Source organism: Nicotiana tabacum, chromosome 4, assembly GCF_000715075.1.
Source record: "Nicotiana tabacum cultivar K326 chromosome 4, ASM71507v2, whole genome shotgun sequence".
Classification (NCBI taxonomy): Eukaryota; Viridiplantae; Streptophyta; class Magnoliopsida; order Solanales; family Solanaceae; genus Nicotiana; species Nicotiana tabacum.
The window spans coordinates 100,331,221-100,353,610 of record NC_134083.1 but is presented as its reverse complement, the minus strand read 5'-3'; the positions used below and the strand labels follow the sequence as shown (position 1 = coordinate 100,353,610).

The 22,390-nt window shown below is 39.7% G+C and overlaps 1 protein-coding gene across 1 annotated transcript; it reads left to right on the top strand.

The window, feature by feature from the left end:
* Positions 1-3,733: 3,733 nt before the first annotated feature.
* On the top strand, positions 3,734-5,449 carry LOC107810422 (uncharacterized). The gene is made up of 2 exons (XM_016635201.1): positions 3,734-3,954; positions 4,743-5,449. The coding sequence occupies exons 1-2, from the start codon at positions 3,901-3,903 to the stop codon at positions 5,358-5,360; spliced, it is 672 nt and encodes a 223-aa protein (XP_016490687.1). The 5' UTR covers positions 3,734-3,900; the 3' UTR covers positions 5,361-5,449.
* Positions 5,450-22,390: the final 16,941 nt, after the last annotated feature.

Below are 22,390 nucleotides of genomic sequence, written 5' to 3'. Positions count from 1 at the left end.
GCATACGCCCAAGTCCAGAATCACCATCCAGACCTAAAGGGGCCCTCAAAACTTTGTTCCGGGGTCAAATTCACAAAACTCAAACTTTGTCAACTCTTCCAACTTAAAGCTTAAACGATGAAATTCGTTCTTCCAAATCAAACTTCGGATCACCTGAAAACCAAAATCGATGATACACACCAATCATAATACATCATATGGAGCTACTCATGCTCGCAAACTACCGAGCGAAGTGCAAATATTTAAAACGGCCGGTCGAGTCGTTAAAAAGCCAAATCCAATACCGAGCAAGCCAAGCAGTGCTCCAAAAATGCCATCTCGCGCGTACCGACCTCCGAACATCTCGAAACTAGCCAAAAGCAACTCAAATACATCAATTAATGCCAAAGAAATTAAACCCAATTGATAAAGGTCAAATCTTTAATCAAAAGCCCAAAATTAACTCAAAAGTCAAACCCGAGCCCGCACCTCGAAACTCTACAAAACTTATAAAATCTGACAACGCATTCAATTATGAGTCCAACCATACTAGTTTCACCCAATTCTGACTCCGAATCGATGTTCAAAACTTAAAAATTCACTCTATGAAACTTTAGGCTAAAACCCCCAATTTCTCTTTAAAATTGATAATCCATATACCAAAAACGAGAATAGATTCATGAAATATAATCAAAAATGAGTAGAGAACACTTACCCCAATCCACACGGTCAAATTCCTCTCCAAGTTCGCCCAAACCGAGCTCCAAAATTCCAAAAATGTGAAAAGAAAACAACCAAGTCTCGCAATATAGTGTGCCCAGCTTCATCGCATTTGCGATCAACTCGTCGCATCTGCGACCTCTGCTTCTGCTGTAAATGTTTCGCTTTTGCGAAGAATCCCTGAACTAGCAGCCATCACTTCTGCAATCTTCTACCCGCTTCTGCGCACACTGAATCGCATTTGCGGTCGCGCAGATGCGCTCATGCACCCGCACTTGCGACCCTCACGCTCATCTATCCCTTTTCTCTTTTGTGAAGAAGACCCCGTATCTGTGAAGTCGCTTTTGCGACCAATTGTCCGCAGATGAGGCCACACAAGAACTAGCAGCCTTAGCCAAATGTAACATGCGATGAAAAGGTCAGAACCTCATCCGAATATACCAACAAGTCCCATAACCTAATACGAACCTAGCCGAGACCTCAAATCACGCATAACAGCATCGAAATGACGAATCACACATCAATTCAAACTTAAAGAACTTTTAACTTCCAAAACTTGCGCCGAAACATATCGAATCAACTCGGAATGAACCCAAATTTTGCACACAAGTCCCAAATGACATAACGAATCTATTCCAATTCCCGGAACCACAATTCGAGTCCGATACCATAAAAGTCAACTCCCGGTCAAATTTGTGAACTTTTCAAACCTTCAAATTTCTCACTTTCGCCAATTAGTGCAGAATCCTTCTAGAAATATCCAAATATAAATTCGGGCATACGCTCGAGTCCAAAATCACCATCCGGACCTAACGAAACCATCAAAACTCCGTTCCGGGGTCAAATTTACAAATGTCAAACTTAATCACCTCTTCCAAATTAAAGCTTCAATCATGAAATTCATTCTTCCAAATCGATTCTGAATAACCTGAAAACCAAAACCGACGATTCACACAAGTCATAATACATCATACAGAGCTACTCATGCCCTCAAACTACCGAGCGAAGTGCAAATGCTCGAAACGACCGATCGGATCGTTACACATTGCATTCGCCTCTGCTACCAACCCTACACCTATCCCACCCCATCCCTACCCCACCCACCCCCACCACACCCACCCCATCCCTACCCTACCACACCCATCCATCCTCCCCCAACCTTGCCCTACCCCACCCTAAATAGAAATATTATTAAGAATACTTTCTTTTCATGTTGTAGATAGAGTACTTTCTTTTTTCATTTCAACAAAATGAGTATTTTTTTTCATGATATAAAAAAAGTATTTTGTTTCATTTCAAAAAAAAAATACTTTCTTTTCATGCTGTAGAAAAAGTATTTTCTTTCATTTTAACAAAATAATGTAGTAAAAAGTATTTTTTTTTTTATTTCAACAAAATGAGTATTTTCTTTTGATGACGGAGAAAAAGTATTTTCTTTCATTTTAACAAAATGAATACTTTTTTCATGTTGTAGAAAGAGTACTTTATTTTTCAACCAAAAAAAGAGTATTTTCTTTTTAGTTAAGTATCACAAATTTTAACATTATTTTTGAGTGAAAAGGTAAAGCAACACATTAGTCTCTTTTGGGTTTGTGTAAATTTTTAAAAGAATAATTAACTTCTTGAAGAAAATAGAGTCTTGAAAACATTGGGTGTTTAGAGTTTTTTTTTTTTTTGGGGGGGGTGGGGGGAGCGAGAGGGGAGGGGAGCACAGAAAACATGGGGATTTGGGGGAAGGGGGTAAGGAAAGTAGCATAAAAAATATTTTCTACACTCTAAACAAACTAGAAAATATTTTTCGGAAAAAAATTTTCACTCACCAACCAAACATGAAAAAATAAGTGATAAAACCACTCATTTTCTAGGAAACATTTTCCATGAAAAATAATTTTCTAGGAAACAAACACACCCTTCAAGTTTAATGATTCTACAATGAAGTATGATTAATTGACGGTCGTGCGTTGATCAAATTTCACTAAAAATAGCTTTAGTATATTGGACTGCATTTTATTTGTACTTTTATTTGTATGTGTTGTTTACATTCAAATATAAGCCGAGTAGCTTTACATGTGTTTACATACAAGTATATATATAGAGAGAAAGAAATATTTGAGGATGTTAGATACATCATACAAAATAACAAGCCGAGTAACTTTACTTAGCATACACGTGCAACACACGTGTCATAAAACTAGTTGTAATAAAAATATAATATAGTACAATCATCTATTTTGACCTTGCTTATGAAGCCTATTCAATTTTATATGATTGTACCACATTATACTTTATTATAGTTAGTGTATATATTAACACTTTAATTTATAAATTTAGTTTAGTGTAAATATTAAATGTGCATGTTTTTTTTTCCAAATAAACTCCCGTTTCGTGTTTCTTTGCAAAATGAGTAAGAGTCATTTCCCATTTTAATTTGTTTTTGAAATATTACTCTGTCCTCATCAATTAAGCCTCATTTGATTAATGCAATCTTCTCTTACCTAGTTTACTAAACTTATTCCTAAATATTACGTAGTAAGTATGTTTTAGTGCATCTGATTTCGTACTTCATGAGTTTATAACCACGTGCCCCATCCAATATAGAGACACCTATATTCCTTTTCTTGATTCTGGTTGTTTCTATTTGCAATATGACTATACCTCTTAGCTAACTTGAGCAACTCATAAACTAATGGTAAAAGAGAGGTATATATATAGATTGAAAAAGAAAAAGGAAGCACAACATTCATCGACGAGGTGCAATGTATGCAAATTAACCCAACGTGATGCCTACATAACGAATAACTTGAAAACAAAAACTGGCAAACCAAAAAGCCTCCACAAAAGGACAGAGCTTCTTTGGATCTTAGTCTTTAATTGAATATAGACAAAAACCTCGAACTCCACAATGGATGAAACCCCCATTCTAATTTCCCATGTCTTGCCATGCATATTTTGAGATTGCCAAGTGTCCCTTCTCACCCAAAAGAGAAACCCCTCATTCTTAAATTCTCTTCTTGTTTGGAAGCAAAGTCACATGCACATAATTGTCACAGTGATGCCACGAATCTCAAAAGGTTCCAAGTGTTGTGACTTCACAAGAACTCCATTTTCCCCCTTAACCTATAAATAGATTGACTTTAATTCGTTGTGCCACTAATCTCACTCCTCGATCGAGAGCTGCCTAAGCTGGTTTTTCTTCACGTAATGGAGTGGTCTCCTCAACAAGCCATGGAAGCTTACTTGGATACGCTTCAATTGGTATGTTATCCAATCTTGCCCGTCGTGATTTCCTTTTTTTAAGTTATTTGATTTAGGTTGCGTATAGAGATAAGGTTATTGCTCTATTTTGTTCGTAATTGTCATATATCAGGCAAGCTTGTTATGAAGAGTTAATTACTTGTGGATAAATTTAATATAACGTTGTAAAAGAACCTTTTACTCACTATGCCGATCACCTAATACAAATAACTACACGCGCATAACTATGCATTAAAACTCTATAAGTAATTGCATTTCTGGCTTATAATTAAATGATTCCACTTCCAACCAAGAGGTTGTGAGTTCGAGTCATCCCAAGAGTAAGGTGGGGAGTTCTTGGAGGGAGGGAGCCGAGGGTCTATCGGAAACAGCATCTCTATCCTAAGGTAGGGGTAAGGTCTGCGTACACACTACCCTCTCAGATCCCACTAATGGGATTATACTGGGTTGTTGTTGTTGTTGCTGCTTATAGTTAAATGCTTGTTGTAGATATATAACATAACGTTGTAAAAGAGCCTATACACAAAGATCTATTACACAATCTAGCAGATCGATTATCTGAAAGATAATTAGATGTGCTAAGTATCCATTAAATTGAAATCAGTAAATTGAAAAATAAAGTAGGTGGTATGCTCAATATGTTAAAATATATTGATATGTATCTATACTGATGTACATAAGTAAAATTCTATTTTATTTTTATTTTTTTGGCTGTCTTAAAACTTTTCTCTCATTTGGCGAGCGTTCACTCATGATAATTCTATTATTGTCTTGACCTTGTTTTTCAGTCTAAAACCCTTCATCGTCAAGACTGCACCAATATTAAAGCCACAGAGCGCATAGAACCAGAATGTGTGGAGTTCATATCAGCTTTAGCAGCCGGAAATCGATCAAAAGTAATTTTAGAAATCAGCACAGAAGGCCTAAGTCCCTTCACAATCGCCCTTGCCGTGGCGGCGAAGCTAACCGGCGGCCGGCTAGTCTGCGTTCTCCCCCACCACCGCGAAGACATGATCATAAAAAGTAACAACTTTGAGTTAAAACCACATCATGAAGAACTCAAAAATGTGATTGAGTTTGTAGTTGGGAAGAACCCTAATGAAGTCATCAAAAAGTTCAAGAAAGTTGACTTTTTAGTGATTGATTGTAAATTTGGAGACCATTTAAAGGTATGGAAGAATAATCTTGAAGTGAATCCAAAAGGGTGTGTGGTTGTAACGAGAAATAATGATGTTTTTGGAAGTACAAGAAAGGTTTGTTTTGGTGAAATCTTGAAAGGCAAGAAAGGGATCGAGTGTGTCACTATGCCTATAGGAGAAGGTATAGAGTTGACAAAGATTAAATCTTCTTCTTGCAAGAAAGAGAGTAGAAGATGCAAGAGATTTCATGTTACATTTGAGAATTGAACTTTTTGTGGTTAAACTAGATACCAGGAGATGTAAAATGGTGTATATAGATATGTATTTACGAAATAATACAAGTTTGATTGTCGTTACTTGCGGATCTAATTATTTTTTTGATATCGAAGATGGTAAAAGAAAAGAAAGGAAACGCATGCACTCTCCATATTCTTTCAATTATTTTTTTGCTATTGAAGATGGCAAAAGAAAAGAAAGGAAATGCATGCACTCTCCATATTCTTTCTTTTTCATTACTAATATTAGGCCCCGATGAAACAAGAAAATGAGAGATCATAAATCTGATGTGGAGCTTGTTAAATTGGGGCATTTGCATAATATCCATTTTTGGGCAACCATTGAACTTTTACCCTACAAAACTTTGCAAAGTTCACCCGCTCAGATATGAAGTTTACTATCTCTATTTAAATCTTAAAAACAAATCTCATCTTCTGGATAGAGTATAAAATAAAGTAGTAGGAAATGAAAGCATTGTTATCCAGCGGAGGGCAGCTTATTTTGCAAGCATGTTCTTTTCTCGATGCATATACACCTTCTTACAGGGATTTCAGTTTCAAAGGGAGTTTTTGAAGTTCTCCTATCTTTCAATTGCAACTTCAATGTAACTTCGATGCAACTTCAGAAATCAAATCAAATTTGAAGTTCTCCTATCTTTCAACAGCAACTTCAGAAATTTAAATCTTAAGTAGTTCAAGCTCTTCAAAGCAACTTCAGATTTCGAATCTGAAATTCTTCTATCTTTCAGTTGCAACTTCAGAAATTCGAATCTTAAGTAGTTCAATTTTTCAGTATAACTTCAGACAACTTCAGATTCAAGCTTTGTTATCTTTTAATTGCAACTTCAGAAATTCGAATTTTAAGTAGTTTAATTTTTCAGTACAACTTCATATTCAAAATCTGAAATTTTAAGTAGTTCAATTTTTCAATACAACTTCATATTCAAAATTCGAAGTTCTGAAACATAAACTTGTTGTTAGAATTTCAACAATCCAACACATGATTTACCACCCAAATTTATTCCAAATGAGCTCAAATTTAAAACATAACTTTCAAATATTATAAAGAACGAATCACAATCATCAAATTGTTAAAATAATAATAAATTTAACAAATCAATTTTGCAACTAAGAAGAAGAAGAAGAAATCCTAAACACAAACAAGAAGAAGCAACATTGAAGAAGAAGAGAAAATGTATGTATCTGAAGTTACTAAAAATTTGGGTATCAATTAAATATTTTTTTAAAAATAGACACAGATTCAATCGGTGGCGCATAATTGGATGCACATAAAAACTGGGGTGCTAAATTTGTTAGTGAAGATGGTCAATAAAGGGACTAAATATATCCTTTAATCCATTTCTGTTTTATTTAAAACTAACAAATTATGGCGTACCGTGTTCCAATAAATTAGTACTACTATTTATGGGTTTAAGTAAGTTCTATTCATTTTTAATGGTAAAATTACATTTATTCAATTAAATCACTTATAAAGAATTGATATTTATTAATTAATAATATGTATACAATAACTAACGTGCTATTATAAATTAAATTTTATCTACGTAAAATATTTTCACATCTGAATATATATATATAACTTAATCCTTAACTATTTACAGGAGATACGGTGATATTTCCTCATATGTTCGTTAAACATATGGCTGCAACTTACTTAATTCTTGTTAGAATAGGCTCATTTGATAGTGGTTGATAGTCATTTACTTTGGGCCAGTAGTACCCGGTCCAATCTTATATTTATTTGTCTTAGTTTTGTATTAGTAGTTTTGGGCTTTCAGGATCTTAGATATAGAGAGGCGTCGTTCTTTTGTACAAACAATTAATTCATTTTTCTCTAATAAGGAAAATATCTAGAAACTTCCTTCTCTCTCTCTCAGATGGAAATACCCTAATTTCTCGGCACTAAATCTGGAGAATATGGCAAGTTTACATGGTATCAGAGCATAGATCCTGCTATGTCTCGTCCTCTGCTTCCGATCGATCATGATCTCGTGATTTTCATAGGTGGTTTTCATTCTAGGCGTTGTCTGATCCATTTAGGGTTCTAGTCGGTATTTTTTTCAACTATTTCTACTGATTTTTGTTGACTTCTCAGTCGGATTATCATATATTCATCATTTGTGTGTTCTAATTTGTTTGGTTGGTGCTTTTATTTGGGGACTTCGTGGTTTTCATCTCAAGCTAGGGTTTCGAAGTTTATCTTCTGTCAAGCCGGAGCATTTTTCTTGTGATTGAAGGTTGTTTTCTCTTTTTCGGTCGCGAAAAAGAGTTGGGTAACCTCGTCTCATTTTATTCACCATTACTGTGCCTTGCATGCCTCTTCGTTTTATTGTTGTGTACCTGTATTGTGTTGATTAGTTCATAATCTATTAGAGAAATGACAAACGATAGTAATACCATTGCTGATACAACCTCTTCTACTCCCTCATGCCTAATATTTTATGAAGATGACTATACCCATCCCTGTCACCCCCTCTATGCCCATCCATCAGACGTGGTGGAAAATCTTTTAATCTTTATCCCCTTTAATGGAAGCTGTTATGGTAGTTGGATACCTAATGTCCTAGTTGCTTTGTCAATTCGTAACAAACTAGACTTCATTAATGGTACCTCTCAAAGACCTTTTGAAGGTTCTCCTCTAGCCAGACAGTGGCAACGCTGCAATGACCTTGTGGTCTCTTGGCTGACTAACTTTATGTCCAAAGAAATATCCAGGAATATTGAATACTCTGAGTTTGCTAAAGACATTTGTACTGAGTTAGAAGAGAGGTATGGGAAAGTTGATGGTGCTAGGATTTTTGAGCTAAAAAAGAAGTTGGCTCATATTTCTCAAGGGTCCATGGACATAGCATCCTATTTCAACAAAATTAAACATCTCTGGGATGAGATTGCCTCTTTATCTGCTGGTAGAGTCCGAATGTGTACTTGTAGGGGTAAGTCTTCTGAAGATGAGGAACAAAAGGTCTATCAGTTCCATGTGGGACTGAATGACACTTATGTCCAAACAAGAAGTAACATAATCATGATGAAGCCTCTGCCTTCTATTGGTAATGTGTATGGTATTCTGCTATCTGATGAGAAGCAAAGGTAAGTCTCTACTAGGACTCATTGTGCTTCCAATTTTGCTCCTTTCAGTGTTGGTGTATCTAGGCCTCCTCCCTCTCCCAGAATAAATTTTGAACCTCAAAGGTCTGGTACTACTTCTAAGGCCTCTTTTGAGCCTCACATGTCTATTATTGTCTGCAAGTACTGTAAGAAACCTGGACATAGAATTGACAAGTGCTATAAGCCCAATGGATTCCCTCCAAACATCAAGTCTAATAGGTCTCCTCCTCCCAGAAGGTCTGCTGCACATGTTGAAGTGGATACCTCTAGTACTTCTACTATGTCCACTGGTCCTGAGGATCTTTCTGCTTTTGAACAATCTTATCCAGTCCATGGTCTTACCAAGGACCAATATTCTCAGTTATTAGTGCTTCTTCAGCAATCTCAGCTATCTTTATCAGCACCATCTGCTCTTTCAACCAATTATCTTGCATCTGCAAATTTTGCTGGTGAGTTATTACCTCACAAGGGTGTGTCTTATGGTGCATGTATGCTAAATAATATAGATAGTTTAGTTTGGGTAATAGACTCTGGGGCATATGATCACATAACCTCCATTAAAAATTTGTTTTTTAATGTTCGAACACTTCACGTACCCTACCTTGACTCTCTCCCTATTGGGTATAAGGTTAAGGTCTCTAACATTGGATCTTTAGCCTTGTTCCCTGACTTAATTCTTCATAATGTACTATATATTCCTAGCTTTCAATATAACCTCATCTTTGTGTACAAATTACTTTCCCATGATGATGATATTGTTCAATTTACCAAGGCTGCTTGTACCCTACATGACCCTTCAATGAGGAAGCCAGTGGTTCTTGGTAGATTGGATAATGGACTCTACAAACTGTTTCAGAATGCCAAGCCTCCAACATCATCTCTTTTACGTTCTTCTATTTCCCTTAATTCTTGTTTGCTTAATTCAATTTCTGCTCCTTCCACTATATCTGTTGATAGTATAATTGTAAATACCAGTACTAGTTTGCATAATATGAATAAAGATGATGTTGTTTGGCATTACAGACTTGGCCATATTACTTTCTCTAAAATGAAATGCATTTCTGGTATTAATTGCAAACTTTCTTCCAAACAATCATTTACATGTCAAGTTTGTCCTTTAGCTAGACAGACCGGGTTGCCCTTCCCTTATAGTTCTATTCATTCTACCTAGCCTTTTTAGTTAATACACATAGATACTTGGGGCCCTATTCTACACCTACTTATAATGATTTTAGGTATTTTTTAACCATTGTAGATGACTAATATAGAGCTAATTGGACACATTTAATGGGTTCCAAGAGTAATTCTTTTGACTTGCTAAATGCTTTCATTGCTCTGGTTGAAACTCAATTCCACTCTAGAGTTCAAATTGTTAGGAGTGATAATGCTTTAGAGCTGGGGTCTAGCACTTCTGGTTGCCTTTTGTTCTCAAAAGGAGGGATAGTACACCAAACCTCTTGTCCTCACACACCCTAACAGAATGGTTTTGTGAAAAGGAAACACAGACATTTACTAGAGACTGCTATAGCATTTTTGTTTCAGTCTCATATTTCACTAAAATGTTGGAGCGATTGCCTTCTAACTGTCACTTATTTGATTAACAGATCTCCCTATCCTCTTCTTTATCTCAAAAGTCCCTATGACTTGCTTCATTCTTCCACTTATCACCACCTTAGATCTTTTGGGTGCCTCTGTTACTCAACTGTCACCACCTCTCACAAAGACAAATTTCATCCAAGGCCCCTTCCTTGTGTTTTCATTGGCTACCCTTTTGCCAAAAATGGTTGTAAGTTTCTTAACCTTCAAACTAACACTTGTTTTGTATCTAGGGATGTCACTTTCTATGAACACATTTTTTCTTTCTTTAAATCTTTTGATATTGTACCCCAGGTCTTCCTTTTTCCCTTTTCTATTTGTTTTGATGATTGTTCTTTTCCTTATCCTTCTTCTTCTCCTTATCTTTCACCTTCTCCTTCCTTTTTTGCTCCCACTCCTATTTCTTCTCCTTCTAATGCATCTACCTCTCATGTACCTCCTCTTCTTTCCTTAAGGAGATCTTCCAAGCCACATAATCCACCCAGCTATCTCAAGAGTTATGTATGCACCTCCACTTCTTCTCCTTCTACCTATAGGTCTACTTCCAATACTCCTTCTCTTAGTCAGCTTCATGTTCTTGAGCCTTACTCTTATTCTCAGGCTACAAGTGTTCTTGAATGGCAGGCAGCTATGAGGAGTTAGTTTGAAGCCTTGGATGCCAACAGAACTTGGGACATTGTTGAATTGCCTCCTGGCAAGAAACATATTGGTTGTAAGTGGGTATACAAAGTTAAGTATAGGGATGATGGGAGTGTTGAGAAATATAAATATAGGTTGGTAGTTAGGGGTGATACTCAAGTTGAGGGTATTGACTTTCATGAAACGTTTTCTCTTGTGGTCAAGATGTCTATTGTCAAAACACTGATTGTTGTAGTTGTTAAGAAATACTGGCCCCTGTTTCAACTAGATGTGAATAATTCCTTCTTACATGGGGATCTTGATGAAGAGGTCTTCATGAAGCTGCCACCTGGTCTTACAGTTCCTCCCTCTTCTTCTTCTTTTTCTTCTTCTTCTTCTTCTTCTTCTTCTTCTTCTTCTTATTCTTCTTCTTCTTCTTCTGCTCCTTTAGTGTGCAAACTTCAGAAGTCTCTCCATGGTTTAAAACAGGCTTCAAAATAGTGGTATGCTAAATTATCTCAAGCTTTGTGCTCTAAACGTTTCTCTCATTCTTTGAATGATTACTCTGTTTTTGCCAAGGGTTCTAGGGATTCCTTGGTCATCTTAGCTGTCTATGTGGATGATATCATCTTAACTGGGTGTGATCTAGATGAATTGGTTGCTTTGAAGTCTTTTCTCAATAACCAGTTCAAGATTAAGGATTTGGGATCTCTTAATTACTTCCTTGGAATTGAGGTTTTATACACTGCCTCTGGGTTCTGCTTCATCAAAAAACATTCATCCATGATTTGTTGGTTGAGTTTCATTCCTCTTATTGTTCTCCTATTACTTGCCCCCTTGAAGTGAATGTGAAGTTGAAAGCTAAGGTTGGCACTCCCTTACCCAGGCCTGAAGAGTACATGAGTCTAGTGGGCAAGCTGAATTTTTTGACACATACCAGACCTGACCTTAGCTTTGGTGTCCAGCATCTGTGTCAATTTATGCAACCCCCATGTGTTCCTCACATGCAGACTGCTTTACACTTTCTGAGATACCTCAAGGGCGCCTCTAATTTTGGCATCTTCCTCAATAACTCTCCAGACTTGTCCTTGCAGCTTTATTGTGACAGTGATTGGGCTTCTTGTCCTAACAGTCGTAGGTCTGTTACTAGTTTTTGCATTTTTCTTGGGGAAGCTTGGTAGGCAAGAAATCAAAGAAGCAATCTGTTGTTTCGTTATCCTTAGTTAAAGCTGAGTATAGGTCCATGAGTAAAGATATTGCAGAAGCGTGTTGGCTCACCAGGTTATTGTTTGATTTTGGGGTCTCTCCTTCTTTACATGTTCCTTTGTTTTGTGATAATCAGACAGCCTTCCACATTGCAAGGAACCCTATTTTTCATGAACGCACCAAACACATTGAGCTGGATTGCCATTTTGTTCGTGGCAAGTTTGGGGATGGCCTAGTCAGTCTTTTTCACACCTCAAGTGCTTCGCATGTGGCTGATGTTCTTACCAAAGTATTACATGTGTAACGACCCAACCGGTCTTTTTTCCTTTTAGAACCCTGTTCCAATAAATAAGACTCCCCGTATGTGATTTTACTAATTTATGACTTGCGAGGATGGTTAGTTCGGGATTTGGAAGAGTTCGGGTTGAAATCGAAACACTTGGTTCCTTAGTTGGCTTTAAAATGGCTAAGTTTGACTTCGGTCAACATTTTGAGAAAACGACCCCGGAATCGGGATTTGACGGTTCCAATAGATTTGTATGATGGTTTTGGACTTGGATGTATGTTCGAATCAGCTTTTGGACAACCCGGGAGCGTTTCAGTGCTCAATAGTGAAAACTAGTTATTTGAAAGTTTAAGGTTCTTTAAATTTGGTTTGGAGTAGGTTTTGGAGTAATCGCGGTCTGTTTGCAATTTCGAGCCTGGGAATAGCTCTGTATGGTGATTTAATACTTGCACGCAAAAGTTAGTGTCATTCCGAGTAGTTTAAGTATGTTTTGGCGCGTTCGGAACAAGTTTCAAGAATTTGAAAATTCTAAGTTGAATCAATTTGGTTCGAGGTATGATTTTTAGTTTTGATGTTGTTTTACACGTTCTGAGGGTTCGAACGAGTCCGTTTTATAATTTCAAACTTGTTGGTATGTTCGGGTGAGGCCCTGGGGGTCTCGGGTGTTAACCAGATGAGGCTCGGACCAATTTTGGAATTTGGAGCAGCAGCTCAAGCTTCCAGCTTCTGCTGCAATCGCACCTGCGCTTGGCCAGCCGCAGGTTCAAGCTCGTAGAAGTGAGCCCATAGCTCGTAGAAGCAGCCAAGTGTTGGAAGCTCAGAAGTTGCAGGTGCGGACGAGCTGGGCGCAGATGCGCAACCGCATGAGCGGTCCAAGGGCCGCAGAAGCGGGAGCCAACGCAGGTGCGGCGCATACACTGCAGAAGCGGTCTCGCATATGCGAGCCGCTGACCGTAGAAGCGGGCGAGCCGGCTAAGGGGGAGCCGCATCTGCGAGGTCTTTTCGACAGATGCGTAGCCGCAGAAGTGAAAATGCTGTCTGGGCAGAACGTTTTAAAGGGGCGAGGCTCAACCATTTTTGCCCATATTTCCTCCATTCTTGGGAGATTTTGGAGCTTTTTGAGAGGGGATTTCAACTAGCACCTTGAAGGTAAGTTAACTCTACACACTTTGAGTTAAATACATAGATTATGGGTATATTATAACCTATAAATCGTATAAATCAAGGGTTTGGATGAAAAACCTAGATTTTGATAAAAATGAGATTTTAACCACGAAAATGGTATGGAATTGGATGAAAATTATACATTTGAGTTCTTGAGATTATGGGTAACGATTTTCTTCAAAAATTTTCGGAATCCGGACACGCGGGCTCGGGGTGAATTTTATGAATTTTACCATTTTGGGTCGGATAATTAATTTAATAGTCTAATTCTGATTTATTGAGCATGTATTAATTATTTTGTATAACATTTGGATAGTTTTAGATTTTTCGACGTCGAATTGAGACTTTAACGTAACGTTGTGATCGGGAAATGAACTTTGAGACAAGGTAAGTCTCTTGTCTAACCTTGTAAGAGGGAATTTATTCCATAGGTGATTTAAATTAATAATTGTTGCTAATTGTGGGGGTTACGTACTCACAAGGTGACGAAAGTCCGTGCGTAACTACTAATTATGCTATGTCCGGGTAGTTAGGACTCAAATCATGAATTACTTGTGATAATTGCATCCTTTATTTAATTAAAGTACTGGAATTATATTGTAAATTGTTAGAGAAAATTGTAAAAGACCGAAATTTCACATACTTGAATTTTCGCGCAAATTATTTGATTGTTAATGGAAATTGTACATCCTTATGTGTTAGCCTTAGAATAACTTCTCATTCCGGAGGTTAATAAGAAAATGTCCTCCTTTCTTGTGGAGCGGGCCGAATGCCTCGGCAGTATAGATGCATTTATGGATCATGTCGTACGTCCCTCGGCAGTGTACACGACACTCTGGAACGGGTCGAACGACCTCGGCAGAAATCGTACCTAATAATAATAATTACACGATACCTTGACATTTTATTTCCACTTGTGGAGCTAATTAATAAAATTGGAAATTATTGAAATTGAAAGAATTAATTATTTCTGCTTGTTAAGGAAATTTTTAATTTTTGTTGCTCACATAAATCATGTCTATTTAAATATTTCTATTTTAAATATTATTGACCCATAGTGAGTGTCAAAGTCGACCTCTCGTCACTACTTCTTCGAGATTAGACTTGATACTTATTGGGTACACGTTGTTTACGTACTCATGCTACGCTTGCTGCACTTTTTGTGCAGGATCTGAGACAGTAACCTTAGGCGGTCCTACCGGTGCGCTTCACGTTATCCTGAGACCTAGTGGTGAGCTGCTTCTCCTGAGCCGTTCCGCAGCACCAAGTGTCTCCCTTTTGTATTTGTTTTCTGTCTATTTTGTGTTCATATAGTATTTTGGTTTTCTTTTGTATAATCTACTAGATGCTCATACACTTGTGACACCAGGTCTTGGCACACACAATGGTAGAATTGGGGTTGAATTATTTTTCTTGGTTTTTATTTAATCAGATCTTTCGTTTTTCCTTAAATCTTGCAAGTAAGAAGAGTTTAACTACTCGGATAATTATTAAAGAAATAAATATATGTTTAATCGCTAGTTGGCTGGCCTAGCTGTGAGGTTGGGCACCATCACGACCTATAGGTGAAATTGGGTCGTGACAACATGGTATTAGAGAACTAGGTTCACGTAGTTCTCACAAGTTATGAGCAGGCCTAATAGAGTCTTGCGGATCGGTACGGAGACATCTGCACTTATCTTCGAGAGGCTATATGGTGTTAGGAAACTACCTTTCTTCATCTCCCATCGTGCAATTGATGTAGTACTAAATATCTTTCTCTTATTCTCTCACAAATGGTGAGAACGCGCACTAATGAGGTTCCAAACCAGGGAAGAGCTACTTCCCCAGTTGGCAGAGGCCGAGGGAGGGTTCCAACCCGTGGTAGGGGACGGGGACGTTCCAGAGTTAGTCCAGTTATGCCACCAATGGATCCAGTGGAGGATCCTATTATTGAGGAGCAGGGCGAGGTGCCCACAGCCGAGCCAGATCCAGTGGATTTCACATCCGCACCAGATTTCAGGAGGTCATAGGATGTATGTTGCGGTTCATGGACACTATGACTTAGGACGGTTTATTTCCGGCAGACCCAACCGCATCTCAAGCGGGCGGCGGAGCACAGACCCCTACCGCATAGGCCCATGAGCAGGCAACTGTTGTATATCATACCCAGGGTGCACTACCTGTGGGTGGAGCCCAGCCAGTGGCAGCAGCTACACCTGAGCCTAGACCAGCTGCAGCCGCCAAGCCGTAGAAGCTATTGGACAAATGGACTAGGCTATATCCTCATGTCTTTAGGGGTGAGTGATATGAGGATCCCCAGGACTTCATTGATCGGTGTAGGGACAGACTGCACAACATAAGGATATTGGAGTCTCATGGGGTAGACTTTGCTACTTTTCAGCTGGAGGGCAGGGCCCGTAGATGGTGGAAGTCCTATCTTCTTGGCAAACCAGCAGATTCTCCTCCCATGACTTGGGATAGGTTAACCCGTATTTTTCTAGATAGGTATATTCCACCCTCCCAGAGGGAAGAGTGCGGTTTCAGTTTGAACAGCTCCAGTAGGGTCAGATGTCACTGACCGATTATGAGGCGAGGTTCTCTGAGTTATCTCGCCATGCACTTATGATACTCCCTACTGATGCAGAGAGAGTACGGAGGTTTGTTGTGAGTTTACATACTGGAATTCAGGCCACTATGGCCCGAGAGGTTGAGATGGGGACTTCTTATGAGTTCTTTATGGAGATAGACCAAAGGATTGAGGGTGTGCGTCAGCGTAGCCGAGAGCAGGTTATTAGAGATGAGCGGTTCAGGTATTCTGGAGAGTTCATAGGTTCCCCTTCTGGGGGTAGAGGTCAGTTCGTGAAAGGGCAGTCCAACAGGCCCCCATATCCAGCACCACCGCCTCCTCGAGATGTTCCAGTGCGACCTTATTTTAGAGCTATGCCAGAGAGTTCTTACCGCCCACCGGCTATTCAGGGTTCTTCCAGTGGGTATTCAGGTCATCAAGGCCAGACTTCAGGTCAGTAGTCCATCGTACCGAGAGGTTGTTTCGAGTGCGGGGATTTCAGTAACATGCAGGATTATGTCCCAGGCTTCGGGATAGACCAGTGCAGCAGGGTCAGCAGCCTATGATTACCGCACCAGTTTCTCCACCAGCCGTATGGCCGCCCAGAGGTGGAGGGTAGGCAGGTAGAGGCTGCCCTAGAGGTAGAGGCCAGCCAGTTGGTGCTCCAGCTCGGTTCTATGCTTTTTCGGCTAGACCAGATACAGAGGCCTCAGATGTCGTGATCACAGGTATTATTTCTGTTTGCGGCAAAGATGCCTCCGTATTATTTGATCCGGGGTCTACATATTCCTATGTGTCATCTCTATTTGCTCATTTCATGGGTGTTTCTCATGAGTCCTTGGGTACTCTTGTTTATGTGTCCACTCTTGTGGGAGATTCTGTTGTTGTGGATCGGATCTACCGGTCCTACATTTTTACATTATGTGGTTACGAAACTAGAGCAGATCTTTTGCTGCTTGAGATGACTGACTTTGAGATCATCCTGGGCATGGACTGGTTATCTCCATATCATTCCATCCTAGATTGCTATGCCAAGACTGTTACCTTGACGATTCCAGCGTTACCTAGATTGGAGTGGAAGGGTTCGTCTGTCAGTGCATCTAATCAGGTTATTTCCTTTCTAAAAGCTCTACACATGGTCGAGAAGGGTTGTTTGGCTTATCTAGCCTATGTTCGGGACACTACTGTAGAGACTCTACCGATTGATTCAGTGCATGTAGTCCGAGAGTTCTCCGATGTATTTCCTTCATATCTTCCAGGCATGCCACCAGATCGTGATATTGATTTTTGTATTGGCTTGGCTCCAGATACCCAGCCTATATCTATCCCACTGTATCGCATGGCTTCGAAAGAATTGAAGGAGTTAAAAATAGCTTGAGGAGTTACTAGCCAAAGGGTTCGTCAGACCGAGCTTATTGCCTTGGGGTGCACCGGTATTATTTGTGAAGAAGAAGGATGGAACTATGCGGATGTGTATTGATTATCGCCAATTGAACAAAGTTACCATTAAGAACAAGTACTCGTTGTCACGTATTGATGATCTATTTGACCAGTTGCAGGGTGCTAGGGTGTTCTCTAAGATCGACTTGAGGTCGGGGTACCATCAGTTGAAGATTCGGGATTCGGATGTTCCGAAGACTATTTTTCGGACTAGATATGGTCATTATGAGTTTCTGGTGATGTCCTTCGATTTGACTAATACCCCGACGGCATTTATGGATTTGATGAACAGGGTGTTCAGGCCATATATTAACTTGTTTGTCATTAGCTTCATTGATGAAATTTCGATCTACTCGCGCTATATGAGAGTGGTGCTTCAGACCTTGCGGGAATAAAAGCTATATGCTAAGTTCTCCAAATGTGAGTTTTGGCTAAATTTTGTAGCATTTTTAGGGCATATTGTATCGGGCGATGGTATGAAAGTTTATCCCAAAAAGATCGAGGCAGTTCAGAATTGGCATCGTCCCACTTCGGCGACTGAGATCAGGAGTTTCCTAGGGTTAGCAGGTTATTATCGTCGGTTCGTGGAGGGCTTTTCATCTATTGAAGCACCTTTGACCAAATTAACCCGGAAGGGTGCTCTGTTCTGATGGTCCGACGATTGTGAGGTGAGCTTTTAGAAGCTCAAGACAGCATTGACTACAACACCAGTGTTACTATGGCCTTATGATTCGGGGATGTACGGTGTATTATGACACTTCACGCGTTGGTTTGGGTTGTGTATTGATGCAGGAGGGGCGAGTTATTGCATATGCCTCACGTCAGCTGAAACCCCACGAGAAGAATTACCCGGTACATGATTTGGAGTTAGCTACAATTGTTCACACTCTTAAGATTTGGAGGCATTATCTTTATGGGGTGCCTTGTAAGGTTTACACTGATCATCGCAGTTTGTAGCATTTGTTCAAGCAGAAGGACCTAAATTTGAGGTAGTGTATATGGCTTGAGTTACTAAAAGATTATGATATTACTATCCTGTATCATCCAGGCAAAGCAAGTGTGGTCGCAGACGCCTTGAGTAGAAAGGCGGAGAGTATGGGTAGTTTGATTTTTATTTCAGCAGAGGAGAGGCCATTAGATTTGGATATTCAATCCTTGGCTAACAGACTTGTGAGGCTGGATATTTTAGAGCCCAACTGATTTTTTGCATGTGTTGTTGCCCATTCTTCACTATTTGAGCAGATCAAGGCTCACCAATTTGATGATCCACACTTGTTGGTTTTTCAAGAAATGGTACTACGGGGTGGTGCCAAGGAAGTTACTACTGGCAAGGATGGTATTCTGCGACTCCAGGATCGTCAATGTGTTCCTAATGTGGATGGATTGAGGAAAAGGATCCTAGAGGAGGCACATAGTTCTCGATATTCTATTCATCCAGGTGCTACGAAGATGTATCGTGACCTGAGGCGGCACTATTAGTGGCGGCGGATGAAGAAGTACATAGTTGAGTATGTAGCTAGGTGCCTAAATTGCCAGCAGGTTAAATATAAGCACCAGAGGCCAGGTGGCCTACTTCAGCAGATGACTATACCAGAGTGGAAATGGGAACGCATTACTATGAACTTTGTAGTTGGGTTGCCGCGGACCTTGTGGAAGTTTGATGCAGTTTGGGTCATTGTCGACAGGTTGACCAAGTCGGCACACTTCATTCTGATTGTGACTACGTATACTTCAGAGAGGCTGGCCCAGATTTATATTCAGGAGATAGTTCGGTTGCACGGTGTGCCAATTTCCATCATATCAGATAGAGGCCCTTAGTTTACTTCATATTTCTGGAGAGCAGTACAGAGTGAATTGGGGACCCGTGTGGAGCTCAACACAAACTTTCATCCGTAGACCGACGGGCAGTCATAGCAGACAGTTCATATTTTGGAGGATACGCTCAGGGCATGTGTGATTGACTTTGGAGGTTAGTGGGATCGTTTTTTGCCTTTAGCCGAGTTTGCTTATAACAACAATTACCAATCCAGCATCGAGATGGCTCCATTTGAGGCTTTATATGGTCGGCGATGTCGTTCGCCCATCGGATGGTTTGAGCTCGGTGAGGCTAAGTTATATGGTACTGATTTTGTGAAGGATGCCTTGGAAAAGGTAAAGTTAATTCAGGAGCGACTTCGTACAGCACAGTCCAGACAGAAGAGTTACGCGGATCAGAAAGCGCATGATTTATCATTTATGGTGGGTGAGAAAGTTCTCTTGAAGGTTTCACCGATGAAGGGAATCATGGGATTTGGAAAGAAGGGCAAGTTATGCCCAAGGTTTATAGGCCCATTCGAGGTGTTGGGACGAGTTGGGGAGGTTGCTTACAAGCTTGCTCTGCCACCTAGTCTAACAGGGGTTCATCCGATTTTCCATGTATCTATGCTCCAAAAGTATCATGCCGACCTGTCACATGTGTTAGACTTCAACACAGTTCAGCTAGATAAGAGCTTAGGTTATGAAGAAGATCCAGTTGCCATTGTTGATAGGCAGGTTTGCCAATTAAGGTCCAAGAATATTTCTGCGGTAAAAGTCCAGTGGAGGGGCCAACCAGTCGAGGAGGCAACTTGGGAGGCCGAGAAAGACATGCGGAGCAGATATCCACACTTATTCGACACTACATGTATAATTCTAAACCCGTTCGAGGTCGATCGTTTGTTTAAGAGGTGGAGAATGTAACGACCCAACCGGTCATTTTGCCTTTTAAAACCACATTCCCCTAAATAAGACTCCATGTATGTGCTTTTACTAATTTATGACTTGCGGGGATGGTTAGTTCGAGATTTGGAAGAGTTCGGGTTGAAATCGGAATATTTGGTTCCTTAGTTGGCTATAAAAAGGTTAAGTTTGACTTCGGTCAACATTTTGAGTAAACGACCCAGGAATCGGGATTTGACGGTTCCAATAGATTTGTATGATGATTTTGGACTTGGGCGTATGTTCGAATCGGGTTTTGGACAACCCGGGAGCATTTGGTTGCTCAATAGTGAAAACTAGCTATTTTAAGGTTTAAGGTTCTTTAAATTTGGTTTGGAGTAGGTTTTGAAGTAATCGAGGCCCGTTTGAAATTCTGAGTCTGGGAATAGCTCTATATAGCTCCGAGTAGTTTAAGTATGTTTCGGCGCGTTCGGAGCAAGTTTAAAGAATTTGAAAATTCTAAGTTGAATCAATTTGGTTTGAGGTATGATTTTTAGTTTTGATGTTGTTTTACACATTTTGAGGGTTCGAGCGAGTCCGTTTTATGATTTCAAACTTGCTAGTATGTTCGGGCGGGGCCTCGGGGGGCCTCGGGTGTTAACCGGACGAGGTTCTGACCAATTTTGGAATTTGGAGCAGTAGCTTAAGCTTCCAGCTTCTGCTGCAATCGCACTTGCGCTTGGCTAGCCGCAGGTGCGAGCTCGCAGAAGCGAGCCCAAAGCTCGCAGAAGCGGCCAAGTGTTGGCAGCCCAGAAATCGCAGGTGTGAACGAGCTGGCAGATGTGTGACCGCAGGAGCGGTCCAAGCCCCACAGAAGCGGGAGCCAATGCAGAAGCGGGGGAGCCAGCTGAAGGGGAGCCGCATCTGCGAGGTCGTTTTCGCAGAAGCGGCTTGCGAGCCGCAGAAGAGAAAATGTTGTCTGGGTAGAATGTTTTAAAGGGGCGAGGCTCAGCCATTGTTGCCCATATTTCCTCCATTTTTGGGCGATTTTGGAGCTTTTTGAGTGGGGATTTCAACTAGCAACTTGAAGGTAAGTTAATTCTACACACTTTGAGTTAAATACATAGATTATGGGTAGATTATAACCTGTAAATCGTGGAAATCAAGGGTTTGGATGAAAAAACTAGATTTTGATAAAAATCAAATTTTAACCGCGAAAATGGTTATGGAATTGGATGAAAATTATACATTTGAGTTCTTGAGATTATGGGTAAGGATTTCCTCCAAAATTTTTCGGAATCCGGGCACATGGGCCCGGGGTGAATTTTAGAAATTTTACTATTTTGGGTCGGGTAATTAATTAAATAGTCTAATTTTGAATTATTGAGCATGTATTAATTATTTTGTATAAAATTTTGATAGTTTCGAATTTTTCGACGCCGAATTGAGACTTTAACGCGACGTTGTGATCGGGAAGTCGACTTTGAGACAAGGTAAGTATCTTGTCTAACCTTGTAAGAGGGAATTTACCCCATAGGTAATTTAAATTGTACATTGTTGCTAATTGTGGGGGCTACGTATGCACGAGGTGACGAGAGTCCGTGCGTAGCTACTAATTATGCTATGTCCAGGTAGTTTATGACTCAAATCATGAATTACTTGTGATAATTGCATCCTTTATTTAATTAAAATACTGGAATTATATTGTAAATTGTTAGCGGAAATAGTAAAAGACCGAAATTTTACATACTTGAATTTTTGTGCAAATTATTTGACTGTTAATGAAAATTATACATCCTTATGTGTTAGCCTTATAATAACTTCTCATTCCGGAGGTTCATAAATATTTTCATTTCTTGTGGAGCGGGCCGAACGCCTTAGCAGTATAGATGCATCTATGGATTGTGTCGCACGTCCCTCGGTAGTGAATACGACACTCTGGACCGGGACGAACGACCTCGACAGAAATCGTGCCTAATAATAATAATTACACGATACCTCGATATTTTATTGCAGCTTGTGAAGCTAATTGATAAAATTGAAAATTATTGAAATTGAAAGAATTAATTATTTCTGCTTGTTAAGGAAATTTTTATTGTTCACATAAATCTTGTCTATTTAAATATTTCTATTTTAAATATTATTGACCCATAGTGAGTATCAAAGTCGACCTCTCGTCACTACTTCTTCGAGATTAGACTTGATACTTATTGGGTACACGTTGTTTACGTACTCATGATACGCTTGCTGCACTTTTTGTGCAGGATCTGAGACAGGAACCTTAGGCGGTCCTACCGGTGCGCATCACGTTATCCTGAGGCCTAGTGGTGAGCTGCTTCTCCTGAGCCGTTCCGCCGCACCT